Genomic DNA, 17,955 nt, shown 5'->3' with positions numbered 1-17,955 from the left:
AAAGCAAACACTGAGATAATTCAGCACCACCAAACCAGCTCTTCAACAAATGCTTAAGGATCTTCTCCAGACAGCAAACACAGAAAAGGTTTATAAACTCGAATTCAAAACAACAAAGTAAATGGCGATGGGGTCATACTTGTCAATAATTACCTTAAATGTAAATGGGTTGAATTCTCCAACCAAAAGACAAAGACTGGCTGAATGGAATACTAAAACTAGACCCCTATATATGCTATCGGGAAGATACCCACCTCAAAACAAGGGGAAAACACAGAGTGAAAGTGAAGGGCTGGAAAAAGATAGTCCATGCAAATAGAGACCAAAGGAAAGCAGGAGTAGCAATACTCATATCAGACAAAATAGATTTTGAAATAAATGTCATGAAAAGAGACAAAGAAGGACACTACATAATGATTAAAGGATCAATCCAAGAAGAAGATGTAACAATTATAAATATATATGCACCCAACATAAGAGCACTGCACTATGTAAGGCAAATGCTAACAAGTATGAAAGGGGAAATTAACAGTAACACAATAATAGTGAGAGACTTTAAGAAAGACCCCACTCACAACAATGGATTAACTGAACAGAAAATTAGCAAGGAAACAAAAACTTTAAGTGATATAATGGACCAGTGAGACCTAATTGACATCTATAGGACATTTCACTCCACAGTGAATTTCACCTCTTTCTCAAGACAGAAAACCTTCTCCAAGATAGATCACATCCTGGGCCATAAATTTAGCCTTGGTAAATTAAAAAAAAAATAAAATCATTTCAAGCCTCTTTTCTGATAACAGTATGGTAAGATTAGATGTCAACTACAGGGGAAAAAGACTATTAAAAATACAAACATATGGAGGATAAACAACACACTTCTGAATAACCAAGAAACCACAAAAGAAATCAAAATGCATAGAAAGAAATGAAAATTAAAGCACGAATACACAAATTCTCTGGGAATCAGTAAAACAGTGCTGGGGGAAGGTACATACCAATACAAGCTGCCCTCGAGAAGCAAGAGAAAAATTAAATAAAGAATCTAACTCTACATCTGAAGCAACTAGAAAAAGAAGAAATGAGGAAACTGAGGGTTAGTAGAAGGAAAGAAATCATAAAAATTAGGACAGAAACAAAGCCAAAAGAAACAAAGGAGACCATAGCAAAAATCAACAAAGCTAAAAGCTGGTTCTTTGAGAAGGTAAATAAAATAGACAAACCATTGTCCAGACTCATCAAGAGAAAAATGGAGAAGAATCAAATCAACAAAATTAGAAATGCAAATGGAGATATCACAACAGACAACACAGAAATACAAAGAATCATAAAAGACTACTATCAGCAACTATATGTCAATAAAATGGACAACTTGGAAGAAATGAACAAATTATTTGCAAAGTATAACCTTCCAAAACTGAACCAGGAGGAAATAGAAAATCTTCACAGACCTATCACAAGCACAGAAATCAAAACTGTAATCAGAAATCTTCCACTAAACAAAATCCCATGACCAGATGGCTTCACAGGGGAATTCTACCAAAAATTCAGAGAAGAGCTAATACCTATCCTAATCAAATTCTTCCAGAAAATTCCAAATTCATTCTATGAGGCCACCATCACCCTAATACCAAAACCAGACAAAGATGCCACAAAAAAAAAAAAAGAAAGAAAAGAAAAAGAAAACAGGACAGTATAATTGATGAATATAGATGCAAAAAATTCTCAACAAAATTGTAGCAAAGAGAATCCAACAACATATTAAAAACATCATACATCATGACCAAGTGGCCTCTATCCGAGGGATGCAAGGATTCTTCAATATTCACAAATCAATCAATGTGATGCATCATATTAACAAATTGAAACCTAAAATGATATAATTATGTCAATAGATGCAGAGAAAGGCTTTGACAGAATTCAACATCTGTTTACGATAAAAAAAAAAGAACCCTCCAGAAAGTAGGCATAGAAGAAACATATTTCAACATAATAAAAGTCATATATGATAAACCCACAGCAAACATTATCCTCAATGGTGAAAAACTGAAAGCATTTTCCCTAAAGTCGGGAACAAGACAAGGGTGCCCACTCTCACCACTACTATGCAACATAATTCTGGAATATTTAGCCACAGCAATCAGAGAAAAAAAGTAAAAGGAATCCAGATTGAAAATGAAGAAGAAAAACTCACTGTTTGCAGATGACATGATGCTCTACATAGAAAACCCTAAATACTCCACCAGAAAATTGCTAGAGATAATCAATGAATATGATAAAGATGCAGGATACACAAGTAACACACAGACATCCCTTGCATTTCTATACACTAACAATACAAAAACAGAAAGAAGAAAAATTAAGGAAAGAGAAAATATTTACATTATAGTGTCAGTATATACCCCCAAGCTTTCCCCGAGGCTCAGGGTAAAGAATCCACCTGCAATGAAGGAGATCACAAGTTTGATCCATGGGATGGGAAGATTCCTTGGGAAGGGGCATGGCAACCCACTCCAAAATTGTTTCCTGGAGAATCCACATGGACAGAGGAGCCTGGTGGCCTGCAATCCATAGGGTCACAAAGAATCAGACACCACTTTGGAACTGAATATATATACATATACATAGTCCAAACACTCCTGAATGGATAGTCATTTCCTTCTCCAGGGGATCTTCCCAACCCAGGAACTGAACTCAGGTTTCCCACATTGCAGGCAGATTCTTTACCGTCTGAGCCACCAGAGAAATTCCAAATTGAAATTAGCATACTTGTAAAAAATTTAAAAAGTACACTTATTTTCATTTATTTTTACGCAGGCTAATTTCAGTTTAGCAGAGGGTTTAGGGCATGTACTGATGCTATGATAGTATCTTTATTTCAGGCTTGATATGATAGTATCTTGTTTTGGACTTCCCTGGTGGCTCAGTGGTAAAGAATCTGCCTGCAGTGCAGGAGACCTGGGTTTGATCCCTGGGCCAGGAAGATTCCCTGGAGAAGAGAATGGCTACCTACTCCAGGATTCTTTCCTAGAGAATTCCATGGACAGAGTAGCCTTGTGGGCTACCGCCCATGGGGTTGCAAAGAGTTGGAAATGACTGAGCGACTAACAATTTCACTTTCATCTTTAACTTAGATTAAATATACTTTATGTTCTTAAGATTCTTAAGGATGTTCAAACCATTATCTTTGCACCTTTAGCCCGTGGACTGACTTAAAATGTAATGTTTTAGTTGACTGAAGTATTGGGGCTGATGATAAATTTATTGTTCCAATATTTAGATAGCATTCCAAAGTTTGATCATTGGCACTTATTTTACATATAAAGTTTTCAATAGATACAATCAATGCCAAATGCAAACTGTCAAAAAGCCCCTATATTCCTGCTAGCAGTTTAAGAGAACAATGGCTGCCAAGGTCAGAGGGCCTTTCTTTATGCCTTTGCTTTCACATGGTTAAAGTAGAGTGGATAGTCCCAAAGTCTCTACTCTAAAGAATCCCAAAACTGATTGCTAATAAATTATGTAACACAATGTCATAACATGCAATTGATTTAGCCAATTTGTTTGAATATATGTGGAAAAATAAAATCAAACTCTTTAACTGATCAGTCAGTTTAGTAAAAATATTAATACTTGAGTCAAAACTATAATATCAATTTTGATAATTCATATTGGACACAATATAAAGGGACATCACTGCCAGGAAAGCCTAGATCATATAGACTATAAAATGTCTGCATATGAAAACTCAAGGCAAAATGCAGATTATCACGAGATATATATCACACTGTCTGTCACCTAATTTTACAAGATAGAGCAAGAGGTGGGCTACATGAAGCATACTCTAATGGTATTTCATCTTCTGAAAATTTAGACATAAAGGCAAAGCTGGCATTTTCTAATTTCCAGAACCATGAATGATATTACTCAATAAAATCATGATGATATTACTCAAAACAGATGTGAAAACATATGTTTGCCACAGTTGTATAAACTGCCTACTTGTCAAACTTAATGAATATTGAATCTTCTACTTTAAACTGCATTCCTTTTTAAGAACTAAAATCTATTTCAGGAAAATATATTTTATTATAATACCACAAATGCAGCTGGCAGAACTTGATGTAGAAAATCTCATTTAAAAGGAAGTTTTTGAATGACCCTGAGGGGCAGTCCTAAGATGACAGAGGAATAGGACGGGGATAACTCTTTGTCCCCCACAAATTCATCAAAAGACCATTTGAATGTTGAGAAAATTCCACAAAACAACTTCTGAACACTGACGGAGGACACCAGAAAGGCAGTCCATTCTCTTTGAAAGGAGGTAGGACAAAACATAAAAGACAAAATGGGAGACAAAAGAGTTAGGGATGGAGACCCAGCCCCAGGGAGGAAGTCATGAATGAGGAGAAATTTCCAAACACCAGGAAACCCTCTCACTGGTGGGTCTGTGGGGAGTTTTGGAATCTCAGGGCAACATAACTGGGAGGAAAAACAACAACAACAACAGAATATGCGCCTAATCGCAACTCCCAGTGGAGAAGTAGCCCAGATGCTCACGGCCACCAGCAGAGAGCAGGGGCTGAACACAGAGGTGTGGTTTGAATGCTTAGGGTAAGGATGGGTCCTGAATGCCCTGACGACAATCTGAGGGAGTTAATGTGAGATAGCAACCCAAACTGTGGGATAGTCAGAGAGAGAAAAAGAGAGAGAGAGAGAGAACTTTCCTGTGAAGAGCTCTAACCTAAGGCACAGCCTGGTCCACTCACAGAACAAAGGACTGAGAAAATACCACAGGAGAGCTAGCCGGCTGTGGACCCACCCATCTCCCCACCAGAGGAAGAGAGGCAGGTAGGCAACAGCCAGAGCTGGAAGGCGAGGGGCAATCTTGGTCTCAGAGATGGCATCCTCCACCAAATTGTGAGCAGGCTCCAAGTTGCTAACTAAGTCTTCCTGGGATTCTGGATGGTGGATATCCACTAGGAGGGTCACAGCCTGAGATCAGCTCCCCAGGGGAGACACATGGCACACCTGAGATGGCGCTCTCATGGTGCACACAGGAAACCAAGAAGCTGGGACCAGGAGGTGATAAGACGCACCATACACCTGGGACAGTGTGTTTGCCAAGCATGTGGTCATCTGAGCTGCTTGGATCTGGGAAGGGCACAAAAGGAAGGCTCAAAAGAATCAGTGACTTTGTAGAGTACCTGAGAACCCGAACCTGAGTGGCTTAGATCTGGGAAGTGCATGCAAACCTGGGCCTGCTTTGGACAGTTCTCCTGGGGGGAAACTGGGAATCTGAGCAGTGTAGACAAGGGAAGCACACATGCCATGATCAGGGTCAAACCCAGTGTGGTCCAGGCACTGTGAGCACTCCCTGCACATGCCAGTAATATTTGTTTGCAGTGTCCCTCCCTACCCAAAGCACAATGAACAAGTGAGCCTAAGTAAGTGACCAACTTCTCCCCCTTGTGTCAGAGCAGAAATTAGACACTGAAGAAACTTGCAAATCGAGGAAGCTGAATTACACAAAAAGAGGGAACCGTTTTGGTAGTGAAAAGTGCAACAGATTAAAACCTTGTAGTTACCACTGACTACATTGGAAGGAATTCCAGCTGAGCTATTTCAAATCCTGAAAGATGATGCTGTGAAAGTGCTTCACTCAATATGCCAGCAAATTTAGAAAACTCAGCAGTGGCCACAGGACTGGAAAAGGTCAGTTTTCATTCCAATCCCTAAGAAAGGCAATGACAAAGAATGCTCAAACTACCGCACAATTGCACTTATCTCACACGCTAGTAAAGTAATACTCAAAATTCTCCAAGCCAGGCTTCAGCAATATGTGAACCGAGAACTTCCAGACGTTCAAGCTGGTTTTAGAGAAGGCAGAGGAACCAAGATCAAATTGTCAATATTCACTGGATCATCGAAAAAGCAAGAGAGTTCCAGAAAAACATCTATTTCTGCTTTATTGACTATGCCAAAGCCTTCGACTCTGTGGATCACAATAAACTGTAGAAAATTCTGAAGGACATGGGAATACCAGACCACCTGACCTGCCTCTTGAGAAACCTGCATGCAGGTCAGGAAGCAACAATTATAACTGGACATGGGACAACAGACTGGTTCCAAATAGGAAAAGGAGTACGTCAATGCTGTATATTGTCACCCTGCTTATTTAACTTATATATAGAGTACATCATGAGAAATGCTGGCCTGGAAGAAGCACAAGCTGGAATTAAGATTGCCGGGAGAAATATCAATAACCTCAGATATGCAGATGACACCACCCTTACGGCAGAAAGAGAAGAGGAACTAAAGAGCCTCTTGATTAAAGTGAAAGAGGAGAGTGAAAAATTTGGCTTAAAGCTCAACATTCAGAAAACTAAGATCATAGCATCTGGTCCCATAACCTCATGGGAAATAGATGGGGAGACTGTGGAAACAGTGCCAGACTTTATTTTATTTTGGGGGGGAGGGGCTCCAAAATCACTGCAGATGGTAATTGCAGCCATGAAATTAAAAGATGTTTACTCCTTGGAAGGAAAGTTATGACCAACCTAGATAGCATAATAAAAAGCAGAGACATTACTTTGCCAACAAAGGTCCGTCTGGTCAAGGCTATGGTTTTTCCAGTGGTCATGTATGGATGAGAGAGTTGGACTCTGAAGAAAGCTGAGCACCAAACATTTGATGCTTTTGAACTGTGGTGTTGGAGAAGGCTCTTGAGAGTCCCTTGGACTGCAAGAAGATCCAACCAGTCTATCCTGAAGGAGATCAGTCCTGGGTGTTCATTTTAAGGCCTGATGCTGAAGCTGAAACTCCAATACTTTGGCCACCTCATACAAGGAGTTGACTCATTGGAAAAGACCCTGATGATGGGAGGGATTGGGGGCAGGAGGAGAAGGGGACGACAGAGGATGAGATGGCTTGATGGCATCATCAACTCTATGGGATTGAGTTTGGATAAACTCCGGGAGTTTGTGATGGACAGGGAGGCCTGGTGTGCTGCGATTCATGGGGTCGCAAAGAGTCGGACACGACTGAGCGACTGAACTGAATTGAACTGAACATTGGAAGGGGCCAATAGACCTTGAGAAGAAGTATAAACTGGTAAAAGGAACTATCTGAAAGTGAACTGACCCCACATTGCCCTCAACAGCTCCAGAGAAATTCCTAGAAATATTTTATTATTATCACTTTTTAATTTTTAAATATTTTTAAAATTTTAACTTCTGTAATACTCCTTTAATTTTCATTTTTATAACTTACTATTACCTTGCAAAAAAATACCCAAGTTTTAAACCAAATTTCATGTGTGTGTGTATGTGTGTGTGTGTGTGTGTATAAAATTTTGTGACTTTTTTAATATTGTAGTTTTTGATAGTCTAAACTCTACTCTAGATTTTTAATATTTGATTTTTTGTTATTTGTTATCAATTTTGCACCTTTAAGAATCTAATCTTTAGTACCCGTTTTAATGTAGGGCTGTGATTACTGGCTTGACTGCTCTCTCCCCTTTTGACTCTCCTTTTTATTCCCCAGGTCACCTCTGTCTCCTCACTCCAACTCCTCTTCTCTACCTAACTCTGTGAATCTCTTTGGGTGTTCCAGTCTGTTGTCAACACTTAGGAAACTGACTACTGGCTAGATTTGTCCCTCTCCTTTTGACTCCCCTTCTTCTCCTGCTTGCCATCTCTACCTCCTTCCTCCCTCTTATCTTCTATATGTAACTCTGTTAATGTCTCTGGGTGTCCCTTACTGTCAAGAATCTTTTAAGCATTAACCTATATGTTTGATCATCAGTGCGGTATTGATGGAGAAGTCTTGAGGCTACTGTAAGAATAAGACTGAAGGCCAGATGCAGGAGACTTAAATCCAAAACTTGAGAAAACCAGAAAACTCCTGACTACAGGGAACATTAACTGACAAGAGCTCATCCAAAAGCCTCCATAACTATACCAAAACCAATCTCTACCTAAGAGCTAACAAGTTTCAGAGCAAGACATACCAAGCTAATTCTCCAACAACACAGAAACATAAGCCTTAGCATTAAAATACAGGCAGCCAAAAGTCACACCAAACCCACAGACAACTAAAAACTCACTACTGGACACTTCATTGCAATCCAGGGAGAAGAGATCCAGCTAAACCCACCAGAACACTGATGCAAGCTTCCCTAACCAGGAAACCTTGACAAGACACTAGCCCAACCCCACTTTTATGGAGGAACCTCCACAATAAGAAGAACTACAAAATTCCAGAACACAGAAATGCCACCCCAAACACACCAATCTAAACAAAATGAAAAGGCAGAGAAATATTCAGCAGGTAAAAGAACATGATAAATGTCCACGAAACCTAACAAAAGTGGAGGACATAAGGAGTCTGCCTTAAAATAATGCGGAATAATGATAGTAGAGATGATCTAAAATCTTAAAAACAAAATGGAGGTACAGATAAAGAGACTAGACACAAGGATTGAGAATATTCAAAAAAAATTTAACAAGGACACAGAAGAAATTTTAAAAAAGAGTCAATCAGCAATGAATAATACAATAATTAAGATCAAAAGGACTCTGGAGGGAACCAATAGTAGAATAACTGAGGCAGAAGAGAGAATGAGTGAGGTGGAAGATAGAATGGTGGAAATAAATGAAGCGGAAAGGAAAAAAGAATTAAAGGAAATGAGGACAACTCAGAGACCTCTGGGACAATGTTAAATGAACCAATATTTGAATCATAGGAGCCCCAGAAGAAGACAAAAAGAAAGGCCATGAGAAAATACTTGAGGAAATAATGTTGAAATCTTCCCTAAAATGGGGAAGGAAATAGCCACCCAAGTTCAAGAAATCCAGAGAGTCCAAAACAGGATAAACCCAAGGCGAAACACCTCAAGACACATATTAATCAAATTAAAGAAAATCAAACACAAAGAGCAAATATTAAAAGCAGCAAGGGAAAGGCAACAAATAACACACAAGGGGATCCCCATAAGGATAACAGCTGAACTTTCAATAGAAATTTGTGAGGCCAGAAGGGAATAGCAGGACATACTGAGTGATGAAAGAGAAACACCTACAACCCAGATTACTGTACCCAGAAAGATCTCACTCAAAGATGAAGGAGAAATCAAAAGCTTTACAGACAAACAAAAGCTGAGAGAATTCAGCACCACAAATCCAGCTCTTCAACAAAAGCTAAAGGATCTTTTCTGGACAGCAAACACAGTAAAGGTTTATAAACTCAAACCGAAAACAACAAAGTGAATGGCAAAGGGATTATACTTATCAATAATTATCTGAAATGTAAATGGGTTGAATGTCCCAAACAAAAGACAAAGACTGGCTGAATGGATACAAAAACAAGACCCCTATACACGCTGCCTACAAAAGAACCACCTCAAAACAAGGGACACATACACAATGAAAGCAAAGGGCTGGAAAAAGATATTTCATGTAAATAGAGACCAAAGAAAGCAGGAGTAGCAATACTCATATCATATAAAATAGACTTTGAAATAAAGGCCATGAAAAGAAACAAAGAAGGACACTATATAATGATCAAATGATTGATCCAAGAAGAAGATATAATAATTATAAATATATATGCACCCAATATAGGAGCACTGCACTATGTAAGGCAACGCTAACAAGTATGAAAGGGGGAATTAGCAGTAACACAATAATAGTCGGAGACTTTAAGAGCCTACTCACAACTATGGAGAGATCAACTAAATAGAAAATTAGCAAGGAAACACAAATTTTAAATGATACAGTGGACTAGTTAGACATAATTGATATCTATAGGACAATTCACCCCAAAACAATGAATTTCACCTTTTTCTCAATGGCAAAGAAAACCTTCTCCAAGATAGATCACATCCTGGGCCATAAATCTAGCTTTGTTAAGTTCAAAAAATTGAAATATTTTCAAGCCTCTTTCCTGATCACAGTGTGGTAAGATTAGATGTCAACTACAGGACAGGGGCTTCCCTGGTGGTTCAGACAGTAAAGCGTCTGCCTGCAATGTGGGAGACCTGGGTTCAATCCCTGGGTTGGGAAGATCCCCTGGAGAAGGAAATGGCAACCCACTCCAGTACTCTTGCCTGGAAAATCCCATGGACTGAGGAGCCTGGTAGGCTACAGTCCCATGTGGTCGCAAAGAGTCAGACATGACTGAGTGACTTCACTTTCACTTTCAATTCACGGGGGGGGGGACAATTAAAAATACAAACATATGGAGGCTAAACAACATGCTTCTAAAAAACCAACAAATAATGGAAGAAATCCAAAAAGAAATCAAAATATGCATAGAAATAAATGAAAATGAAAACATGGCAACCCAAAACTTACGTGATTCAGTAAAAGCCGTGCTAAGGGGAAGGTTCATAACAATACAGGGTTGCCTCAAGAAAAAAGAGAAAAATTAAGTGCAGAACCTAACTCTACACAAGAAGCAATTAGAAAAAGAAGAATTGAAGAACCCCAGGGTTATTACAAGGAAATAAATCATAAAAATTAGGGCAGAAATAAATCCAAAAGAAACAAAGGAGGCCATAGTAAAAATCAAGAAAGCTAAAAGCTGTACTTTGAGAAGATAAATAAAATAGATAAACCATTATCCAGACTCATCAAGAGAAAAAGGGAAAATAATCAAATCAACAAAATTAGAAATGCAAATGGAGAAATCACAACAGACAAGACAGAAGTACATAGGATCATAAGAAACCACTATCAGCAACTATATGTCAATAAAATAGACAACTTGGAAGAAATGGACAAATTCTTAGCAAAGTATAACCTTTCAAAACTGAACCAGAGAGAAATAGAAAATATTCACAGACACATCACAAGCATGGAAATCGAAACTGTAATCAGAAATCTTCCACTAAGCAAAATCCCAGGATCAGATGCTTCACAGGGGAATTCTACCAAAAATTTAGAGGAGAGCTAATACCTATCCTACTCAAAATCTTCCAGAAAACTGGAGAAGAAGGTAAACTTCCAAACACCTTCTATGAGGCCACCATCACCCTAATACCAAAACCAGACAAAGAAGCCACAAAAAAAAGAAAACTGCAGGCCAATATCACTGATGAACATAGATGAAAAAATCATCACCAAAATTCTAGCAAACATAATCCAACAACATATTAAAAATATCATACATCATGACCAAGGGGGCTTTATCCCAGAGATGCAAGGATTCTTCAATATTCACAAATCAATCATTGTGATGCACCACATTAACAAATTGAGAGATAAAAACCATATTATTATCTCAAGAGATGCAGAGAAAGCCTTTGACAAAATACAATCATTTATGATTAAAAAAAAAAAAACCTCCAGAAAGAATGCATAGAAGGAGCATAGCTCAACATAGTAAAAGGCTTATATGATAAACCCACAGCAAACATTATCCTCAATGGTGAAAAATTGAAAGCATTTCCCCTAAAGTCAGGAACAAGACAAGGGTGCCACTCTCATCACTACTATTCAACATAGTTTTGGAAGTTTTAGCCACAGCAATCAGAGAAGAAAAAGAAATAAAAGGAAACCAGGTTTGAAAAGAAGAAGCAAAACTCTCACTGTTTGCAGATGACATGATCCTCTACATAGAAAATCCTAAAGACTCCACCAGAAAATTACTAGAGCTAATCAATGATGTAGTAAAGTTGCAGGATATAAAATTACACACAGAAATGCCTTGCATTCCTGTATACTAACAATAAGAAGACAGAAAGAAAAATTAAGGAAACAATTCCATTCACCATTGCAATGAAAAGAAAAAAAAAATACTTAGGAATAAATCTACCTAAAGAAACAAAGGATATATATAGAAAACTATAAACCACTGATGAAAGAAATCAAAGATGACACAAATAGATGGAGAAATATACCTTGTTAATGGATCAGAAGAAACAATATAGTAAAAATGAGTATAGTATCCAAAGCAATCTACAGATTCAATGCAATTCCTGTCAAGATACCAATGTATTTTTCAGAGAACTTGAACAAATAATTTCACAATTTGTATGGCACTACTAAAATCCTTAAATAGTCAACGCAATCTTGAGAAAAATGAATGAAACTGAAGGGATCAATGCACCTGACTTCATACTAGACTACAAATCTACAGTCATCGGGACAGTATGGTACTGGCACAAAGACAGAAATATAGATCAATGGAACAAAATAGAAAGCCCAGAGGTAAATCCACACACCTATGGACACCTTGTCTTCGATAAAGGAGGCAAGAATGTACAATGGAGAAAAGACAATCTCTTTAACAAGTGGTGTTGGGAAAACTGGTCAGCCACTTTTAAAGAATGAAACTAGAATATTTTCTAACACCATACACAAAAATAAACTCAAAATTGATTAAAGATCTAAATGTAAGACTAGAAATACAGCAGGATCCTTTATGGCCCTCCTCCCAGAGTAATGAAAATAAAAGCAAAAGTAAGCACATGGGGCCCAATTAAACTTAAAAGCTTTGGCACAACGAAGGAAACTATAAGGAAGATGAAAAGTCAGCCTTGAGAATGGAAGAAAATAATATCAAACGAAACAACTGACAAAGAATTAATCTCAAATATATGCAAGCAGCTCATGCAACTCAATTCCAGAAAAATAAACGACCCAATGAAAAAATGGGCCAAAAACTCAACAGATATTTCCCCAAAGAAGACTACAGATGGCTAACAAACACATGAATAGGTGCTCAATATCACTCATTATCAGAGAAATGCAAATGAAAACCACAACAAAGTACCATCTCATGCCAGTCAGAATGGCTGCTATCAAAATGCCTACAAACAATAAATGCTGGAGAGGGTGTAGAGAAAAGGGAGCCCTCTTATACCATTGGTGAGAATGCAAACTAGTACAGCCACTATTGAGAACAGTTTGGAGACTACCTAAAAAACTGAAAATAGAACTGCCATACGACCCAGCAATCCCACTGCTGGGCATACTCACCAAGGAAACCAGAATTGAAAGAGACACGTGTACCCCAATATTCATCGCAGCACTGTTTACAATAGTTAGGTCATGGAAACAAGCTAGATGTCCATCAGCAAACAAGTGTTTAAGAAAGTTGTAATACATATACACAATGGCATATTACTCAGCTATTAAAAATAATTCATTTAAAGCAGTTCTAATGAGGTGGATGAAACTGGAACCTCTTATACAGAGTGCAGTAAGTCAGAAAGAAAAACACCAATACAGTATATTAATGCATATATATGGAATTTAGAAAGATGGTAACCATGACCCTATATGCAAGACAGCAAAAAAGACACAGATGTAAATAACAGTCTTTTGGAGTCTGTGGGAGAAGGCGAGGGTGGAATGATTTGAGAGAATAGCACTGAAATATGTATATTACCAGATGTGAAATAGACCGCCAGTCAAGGTTCAATGCATGAGACAGGGTGCTCAAGACCAGTGTACTGGGATGACCCTGAGGGAAGGGATGGGGAAGGAGGTGCGGGGCGGGGGGGAGGGCGGTTCAGGATGGGTAACACATGTACACCCATGGCTAATTCATGTCACTTTATGGCAAAAGTCACTACAATATTGTAAAGTAATTAGCCTTCAATTAAGATAAATAAATTAATTTTAAAATAGAGAAATAAAAATTTAAGAAACAAAAAATAAAATAAAACAATGACCCTAAACCAAATAAATCAAGAAATGAATAAATCAGAAAAAGAGAAAGCTTTCCCATATAACTGAAGAAATGCATTTTAATATGTCACTCCTGTCTATTAATATCCTCATCAGGATGTGTGACCAACCTGTTTCAAATGAGCATAACTGTGCCATTCCACAGCAAGAGACTAAAAAATGCCAGTGCATACCACTGTGTATTTTTATGAAATTCAGTTATTGTACATCTGTACTAGCACTCCAGCTGATCCTTCATAAGATATAGCAGCGTGTCCTTGAGCATTGCAGCACACAAGCCAGTCCTAAATGCCACTGTGACTTATGGGGTTTGCAGTTCTGATGGAACCATGTGTATCTTGTACAGCTTGAGATTTTCCTAAAAAATCTGCTTTACTACCAAGCTGTCCTTCAAACTGTCATGACTTGCTGGGAAAGAGGTTTCAGGAACAAATTGTTGCTGAGTTATGAATGAAGTTTCATCCTTAATTACAGTTCCATTACCTCTGTAAGTGTTTGGCTAGTTTAAAATGCTCTACTTGACTTCTCCCACTCTGAAAACTTTTCTGAAATCAAGCATTTACAACTTGGGCCCCAGAGAGTATAGTCTTTGGATACAAAATGACAAAACATGTGGCAAGGAAACCAAACATAGATCAATGACATTAAAATCCTAGACTATTCCAAATTCTAACTAAAATGCTCATCTAGGTAATTAGAAGGCAAGTTAAGTTTAGAGAAAGAGTAAAAGAAAATTCTCTATCAACTCCTCAGTTGTTCATGGAGAGTTTTTTTTTCTCTACATATTATGAGCATCTTTATTAAAGACAGAAAAATGCATCTTAATAGTGAAGCACAATCAGACCATCTGGTGATCTGACAAATTACCTGTTAGCTTATGTTATTTAGCTTAGAGTTAATAAATCTATGATGACAATCATAATGCATAGCCTATAACATATGCTGATATATTTTCCTTTACTCTTCCCTTAAGTCTTTTAAACAAAGTTGTACTCAGTTTTCATATCAAGGAAGTGTGACTGAAATTCTTATTCTCCCTACCTTCTTCAAACAGATATCCTAAGAAAAAGTTGGATGCTGTGCAGAAATTACACATTTGTCAGTTGATTACAAGCCAGACTGATGTCATATCTATCCTCATTCTAGGTAAATACCTAATAGGAGTAGCTTGCTAAAATTTCCTTTGAAATGTCCAAATCAGCATATACTTTAAAATCACTTTTGCATGTTGAGAACATCCCTCTTGTATGATAGCAACTCAAGTTTTTCAAACATAACCATAAAATGTTGATTAATTTAAATATAGTCAGCAAAGTACAAACATAATAAAACTAGAATCAGATGTCTCTAATCAGGCATAATATAAAGGGCTTAGGGTAAAACTTCCAACCACAGGCACCAAGAAACTTTGGGTTAATATGTTATTTATAATATCAAATAAAATTCAGGTAAATATTATTTTTTACTACAAAAAAAATTTATCCAAAGTCAGTATAGATCTATTCTGACTGAGGGAAATGTGTATACAATATACAGCAATAGGATGCTAAGTGAGTTAGTGTCCAATCTTTATATGTACATTAAATAAGCAAAAATTATTTTACCTTTATTTTCCCTTTGGAATTTTTTGATAGTTGGTCCAGTATCCTGTTCAACAATAAGGTCTTCTCTATTTGGGGGCATCATAACTATAAGTAAAAGATTTAACTGTGTAATTTTCTTGCAAAACATCCAAAAGAAAAGCAGAAAAGCATTACATAAGCAGCTATTTTACTCCAATAAATAACTAACATGAATTTTATACATTTCTATTTCTGAACCACTGAAAAGATTTTTGTTGGTATGATGATCATGCAATTTAAAAATCAATAAGCTGCTCAATCACATGATTTTTAAAGTATAATTAATGCATAGTACATATATAATTTCTAACATGTCTTTAAATCATTTAAAATATTTTTCTTTTAAAATCCATGTGCAAATTAGCTATTTACCTCTATAATCAATAATATAATTCCAAAAATGCTTCTGAAATGGATTTTGCATTTAATCTTATGAGTTTAAAATAATTATGACTCTAATTTACCTTAGAGAGTTTTTGCAAACATATAGCAAAATTAATAGATATGATATAATTTTCTGGCCATTGTTGTAAATACTTCGCAAAACATTTATATTGAAAGAGGAAAATCATGCCAATTTCAGTTTATCAATTAATTTTCTTTAGTTATACCTTATTAAAATATTATATAGCACCATAAATAAATATGGTCACTTTAAAACAAAAATCATCAAAATTTTTTATTCAGTTATAGACAATCTCATTATCATGCTTTGACAATTGTAGAATGTGCATAGAGAGTATAATTACTGTCAGTGGACTTAGAAATGCTTTATGTTGTAAAGATTTTTTTTTACAATACTATATTGCTTTGATATACTTTATTTCTAAACATAAGGCATCCTTTAAAATATGTGTATCACAGAGTACCAATAGTTCCCTATGTACTCTGCTTATAACCAGTACTCTAAATAATTATCTCTCCCCTTTTCCTCTTCTCCCCCTCCCTCATTTATACAAAGATTATTCTAATAGAAGAATATGTGTTTCTTGATTGCTTAATGGTCATCTGGCTATATCCTAGGACTCCCCTGAATCAGTTGCACACAATACTGTAACAAGTAAATTAGACTGTATCCATAGAAAACGTATGTCACTTCGTCTAGGAATTAAATTTACTCCAGTATGGATATTAGCTAAAAGTTCTAATTCAGTGGTTGTTAACTCTGGCTGCACATTAGAATCTTCTGAGGATATATTGAAAAGCAAATCAGAACACTGCTGCTAGGCTCTATACCAGACCAGGTACATGAGACTGAGCGTGTGGCCTGGGCATCCATATTTGTAAACCCTCCATAGGCGATTATAATGGGGAGACAGATTTGTGACTCACTGATCTCACTACGAAGCTAAATAGCTACAAAGAATATGCAATATTGACAAGCTAAATGAGACTTGGATGAATTTCCACAAGAGTGGAATCATTTTTGTCCTTTCCCAGAACAAATCCAGAATATAAAACCTTCCCTAATCCCTCAAATTCCATTCTTCCCACATAAAAACATTACTTTGGAGAGACTTGAGGTGATCATTATTATAAAGTGCAAAAATTTAGAGTTTACATGGAAAAATGTCCCTATAGTAAGATTAAAAGAAGAGCAGAAATTATTTTCCCTAGAGGAAATGGATACTTACAAAATTGGACGTGTGTAGGTATAAAAGATTAACAAAGATTTTACTTAGCTCACCTGACTCATAATTATCATATAGGAGAATTTGTTATAGTTGAATGCACTGGGTAATATCTGTATACCTGAGTAGGATCAGACAGCAGTTGATAAGCAATCAAGGTAAAGCCACACAGAGAAAAATAATGCTTATTCCTCACATTTCCTTAGTGCTTTAAATTTCTGAAGTGTTTTACCACATATCATTGCATTGACCTCACAAAACTCCAGTGTAATAGCAGAGCAATAATCATATCTATGCATGTGTGTGGGTTCCAGGTCACTTCAGTAGTGTGTGACTCTGCAATGCCATTGACTGTAGCCTGTCAGGCTCCTCTGTCCATGGGATTCTCCAGACAAGAACACTGGAGCGGGTTGCTATGCCCTCCTCCAGGGGATCTTCCTGACCCAGGGGTTGAACCCACATCTCTATGTCTCTTGAATCATCAGGCAGGTTCTTTACTACTAGTGCCACCTAGAAGCCCAATCATATTCATGTTAGGTAAAGATACATATGGTGGTTAAGTGACATACCCAAGATCTCATAGCTAGTAAGTGCCAGACTGTGACAAGATTAGAGCCTCCAGTATGCCAGATCACTGACAATAATATTATACTATTTATAGAACAATGTCCTAGGTGTAAGACTTCTGAAACAATAAAATAAATGTGTAAAACACCATGCCAAATATTTTTTATCTAAATTATTGTTGCTGTTGTTCAGTCACTAAGTCGTGTCTGACTGTTTGTGACCCCATGGACTGCAGCACACCAGGTTTCCTGGTACTTCACTATCTCCTGAAATTTGCACAAACTCATGTCCATTGAGTCAGTAATGCCATCCAACCATCTCATCCTCTGTTAACATTTAAATTGTTGAGATTCTTGAAAACCATATATTGATTACTTTTTAACCACTCTTACATAATCAACTGCACAAAATATATTTTATCATCCATTATTCAAA

The 17,955-nt window shown here is 37.0% G+C and overlaps 1 protein-coding gene across 1 annotated transcript in view; it reads right to left on the bottom strand.

The window, feature by feature from the left end:
• DACH2 (dachshund family transcription factor 2) overlaps positions 1–17,955 on the bottom strand; it is a 164,626-nt gene that overhangs the window by 128,013 nt on the left and 18,658 nt on the right. The window contains exon 4 of the mRNA XM_070461897.1: positions 15,305–15,388. Within this exon, the coding sequence (XP_070317998.1) occupies positions 15,305–15,388 (84 nt within the window). The remainder of the gene's footprint in view (positions 1–15,304; positions 15,389–17,955) is intronic.

This window comes from Odocoileus virginianus, chromosome X (genome assembly GCF_023699985.2).
Source record: "Odocoileus virginianus isolate 20LAN1187 ecotype Illinois chromosome X, Ovbor_1.2, whole genome shotgun sequence".
Classification (NCBI taxonomy): domain Eukaryota; kingdom Metazoa; phylum Chordata; class Mammalia; order Artiodactyla; family Cervidae; genus Odocoileus; species Odocoileus virginianus.
The sequence above is the reverse complement of the archived record's forward strand: the minus strand, read 5'-3'. Positions and strand labels throughout refer to the sequence as shown.